Raw genomic sequence first — 4476 nt, forward strand, 5'->3', positions numbered from 1 at the left:
GTGTGTGTGTGGTGGTGTCGGCGCCGCCGGCACCGTCGTGTGTGTCGTGCGTGTGTCGGTGCATTGTTGTCGATAGTCATGCGTGTCGTGCGCGTGTGTGTTGTGTGTGTGTGTGTGTGTGTGTGTGTGTGTGTGTGTGTGTGTGTGTGTGTGTGTGTTTGCGCGTGTGTGTTTGCGTATGAGTGTATGTGTGCGTGCATGTGTGCGTGCATGTGTGCGTGAGTGCGCGTGCACACCCGCGTGTGCGCGTGTGTGTATACGTGCGTGTGTGCGCGTTCCCACCCGCGTGTGCGCGTGTGTGTACGTGCGTGTGTGCGCGTTCCCACCCGCGTGTGTGTACGTGCGTGTGTGCGCGTTCCCACCCGCGTGTGCGCGTGTGTGTACGTGCGTGTGTGCGCGTTCCCACCCGCGTGTGCGCGTGTGTGTACGTGCGTGTGTGCGCGTGCATTGCCGTCTTACCTGACTCGACTCGGCGGAAATCTTCGACGTAGTCGTCCATGGCGATGCTAGAGCCGGCCAGCACGAGCGGAACGTCGCCAACGATCTCCGTCGTCATGCGCATGTAGTTAGCGACGTCGCGAGCGATGAAACTCTCACGGATGCTGATCGACTCCCCGCCATCAGAGAACCTCACGATCGCCGTGCGGTTAAAGTTGCCACCTTGAAAAAAAGTTTCCACGTTTCACAAAAAGTTTACACCTTTAAAAATAGTTTTTTTCTTTAAGGATTTCTTCCCTTAAAAAAGTTTGCCCCGTTTAAAAAAAGTTTCCACCTTTAAAAATTGTTTTTTCTTTTAATATCAAAGTGTCCACCTTTAAAAAAGTTTTCCCTTTTTTAAAAAATTTTCCCGTTTAAATTTTTCCCCCTTTTAAAGTTTCAACCTTAAAAAATGGAGACTCGGCTCCGTTAAGAATTGCAGTCTGCGGTTGCCAATCGGACGACAGGCGGTGCGGTTTTAATAAACTACCGCGGCGTTTGCCCCAACCAGCCGACGTAGGCACGGTTTTTTTATCGAATCATCTACTGTTGACTAGCAGTCGGTGCTACTGAGTTTTCTGTCGTTGTATATATGCCAACATATATCTATGCTTTCAAACGTTGATGATATGTACTGTACGGAATAAAATGAATAAAAATACTAATTTTATGCAACATATATGTGTAATACATCAGGTATGATGTGTTGTATCTGCTATATATTATATAGGTTATTGTATTTTTTCATGATAATACATGTAGTTTCTGTGCGCTTAATAATATTAGAGTATGTCCTCCAACGCTTAGCAATGATATAACTTAATTAGTCATGATTAATTGCGTAATCACACAGGCCAAACCTAGCAACTTCATTCGATTTACCTTATATAAGTGAATTAAAAAAAAAAAATTACATATGAGTAATTATGGACTCATTAACTTTTAAATAATTATATCGTCTAGGATAATAGGTGGCTCCACTACACAGCGGCAACAGACATAACGCGACACAGTAATTTGCCAATAATATCACCATGAGTACATGATAGAGGACGATATATGACCAGGAGTATATAATATAGATTCTATAGATTCTATAGATTCTATAGAGTATATAGAGTATATAAAATCTATCGAATCTATAGAGTCTATATGATACATTCCTGATAATATACCACGCGTGTCTATAGCACGTAATCCCGATGATAGGAAAAATGGCTAATGCGGTAAACGATACCTGTCAATTCGAAGCCATTTCTGGCCTTCGACACGGACACCGCAAACATCCATCCAATGGCACTACCGGCAGGTGTGAGTAGAGACAGAGGCAGGCCGATTTCAGCTGGCACACGGCTAATGGCCGTGTAGGCTCGTCCATCTCCCGTAACGATGTAAGCGTGCAGGTCAGCGCTGATTGCCCGTCCGTTTACCTCCCCCGTGGCCTTTCCATTGACGCGCTGTGGCTTATCTACCATTGCAGGTATAATATCGCTATATACACGTGCGTATAATAATGTTCAACTCCACTGGGGACACCGCCGCGAGTTTCTAATGCCTATAAGAGACTTAGCACGCGCTAAATCGAATACCATAAGTCCTATACACGAAGCGCGAGATGGAGTGCACTCTTCAAATTAGCGATGTGCACCATATATCACGCGTGCATTTGGGTATCAGGCGATTTTATTTCTCATTTAATATCAGTCCAATGGGCGTATACACAATATCATTGACAATATGTACATTTTCATGCCTCTCATAAACAGCTCCATTTGTTACGCAGGTATACTTAAACACTGATAAAATATTATACTTTACAGAATGGTTGTCCGTCTACAAACAAATTAGTATCCAGTAGCGGTATATCTATGTCGTAACATTGCGCAACCGCTTTACATTCTATTCCTTCAACATCGCACACACGTCATTCTAGTAAAGACGCGAATGCAGCCCTGCCCAGTCGAAAAACCACTCACTCGGTTCGATGCAAGAATGACCGTTTCCGATGAAAGGCTGCGCGCATTCGCAGCAGTAGCCAGGGTTGTGGTCCACGCAGCGAGCGTTGATGTGACACTCATCCGCTCCTTGTGCGCACGTGTGCTGGTGATGTTCGTTCACAGTCAAAACCTCTTGCACTGCGATAAAATCAATATGCACTCAAAATCTCTTGCACTGCGATACAACAACCAATCTTCTTCACGCTCGCAATTAAACCTCTTTACACATCGCGGCTATCTTAGCAAGTTTGCATGTTCTATCGTCTTTCAGAAATCGTAAAGCTATGTATATCTATAATTAGATTAAATGTGTTTCAGTGTATATAGCATTTTTAGATACAGGTTGGTTACGCAAGCGCTGACAAAGTATTTGTAAATGTTTAACAGCATACCAACGCCGTCAATGAGGTCTGGTTCCATGATTGATTTCGATCGAAGGTTTCCGATTTGGAACATCCACTGGCCGCGTTTTCCCACATTTGTGTTTCTAAACAAAAAAAATGCAGTTTGTTTGTTATTTTACGACAAGGACATTTTCGACATGGGTTTGCCCTATTCAGATTATATATATATATATATATTATCAGCTTATACGCCTGTAGCAAAGTCACCTATTAATCTCGTCCACTCGCGCAGTCCCGGATCCGGGCAATTTGTACCAATGGCGTCCGTCGCCGGAATCGAATCCGATTTGTCCGGGTGCGTCTTCAAGGTTAGGATTTTTACCGCCACCCCGGATCCACCTCATGTTCTGGTCCAGATAGTTGAGGATCGCGAACGAATCTCTCTCGTTGGTAATCAGCACCAGTTGAAACGTATTTGTCTGCAGATAAACAAGAAATACGTGGGATTTCACACGCTGCTCTTAATCTGCAATCTGTTAATTAGTGCGTATAAGATGTTATTTCGTATTCATAAGACTACCTTGTAGGACTTTATTTTGTAGGAACCTTGCTTAGTTCATTAATGAGAAATGATTTTATTGTTTGTCTTTAATAAGGGAAACCGGAACGTATAAAATTAATATTAGGTAGTGTGAAATTAACTAGCACTATTAAATATGTACAACTCATGAAAACGGATCCCTTTCAAATGCACCATCTACTACATCGTAGCCTACCACGTACATCTACACCTTGTAAAATGATCAAGGTAATACCCATATAAACTCCGGGAATGTTGATACATAATCGCGAAGACAACACGTCTGACAGACGTAACTTGCTGACTATACGTAGTCTATAATATATATGTATAGTATTATACGTAATATATAGTAGCATGTCTTCCTTCGAACTCGGAGAATTTCTAAAGAAGACAAGATACAGCCAAATAATACAGCGCGCGCTCTCTCACATACCATGTCGCTCTTGCCCTGATAATGGCCGACGCGATCCCACGTGACCACGCAGACGCTCGTCGCCTCGAAGTCCGCGAACGCATTGAAGTGTTTTCGAACGTCGCTGGTCGCCTTCTGCAGGTCGGCCGGTTCTTGCGACTCTCGATAGTAGATCTGACCGTTCACAGTCGTATCGATGTCGGCGTAGAACGCCGCGATACTAGCGACGTTCATCGGCAGCGGGATGTTGGCGTAGTTCGAAATGTCCGTTTCGAATGAGACTAGGCCGTTCGCGTTCACCTAGTAGTCGAGAAGAAGAAGAGAGATCAGGAATGATGAAGAGATGATGAAGAGAGATCACGAATGATGAAGAGATGATGAAGAGAGATGGGAATGATAAAGAGAAGATGAAGAGAGATGGGAATGATGAAGAGAAGATGAAGAGAGATGGGAATGATGAAGAGAAGATGAAGAGAGATGGGAATGAACTGAGGGATGTGCGTGCTACGTGACGCGGACGGGGTTCTAGCAGTCGATCGATTGCTGGGTGAATCTTTCGCGCTACAGCACCCGATGTCAAAAATGAAAAAAAAACAGAATCTCTCTCCCCCCCCCCCGCACTCTCTCTCTCTCTCTCTCTCTCTCTCTCTCTCTCTCTCTCTC

The 4476-nt window shown here is 44.2% G+C and overlaps 1 protein-coding gene across 1 annotated transcript in view; it reads right to left on the reverse strand.

Annotated features, from left to right (window-relative positions):
- LOC106817549 (nidogen-2-like) overlaps positions 1 to 4476 on the reverse strand; it is a 29357-nt gene that overhangs the window by 16654 nt on the left and 8227 nt on the right. Inside the window, exons 2-7 of the mRNA XM_014822255.1 lie at positions 3835 to 4113; positions 3086 to 3297; positions 2867 to 2961; positions 2454 to 2612; positions 1715 to 1945; positions 460 to 660 (exon numbers count right to left, since the gene is read on the reverse strand). Coding sequence (XP_014677741.1) covers positions 460 to 660; positions 1715 to 1945; positions 2454 to 2612; positions 2867 to 2961; positions 3086 to 3297; positions 3835 to 4113 — 1177 coding nt within the window. The remainder of the gene's footprint in view (positions 1 to 459; positions 661 to 1714; positions 1946 to 2453; positions 2613 to 2866; positions 2962 to 3085; positions 3298 to 3834; positions 4114 to 4476) is intronic.

This window comes from Priapulus caudatus, unplaced genomic scaffold, assembly GCF_000485595.1.
Source record: "Priapulus caudatus unplaced genomic scaffold, Priapulus_caudatus-5.0.1 Scaffold2, whole genome shotgun sequence".
NCBI lineage: Eukaryota > Metazoa > Priapulida > Priapulimorpha > Priapulimorphida > Priapulidae > Priapulus > Priapulus caudatus.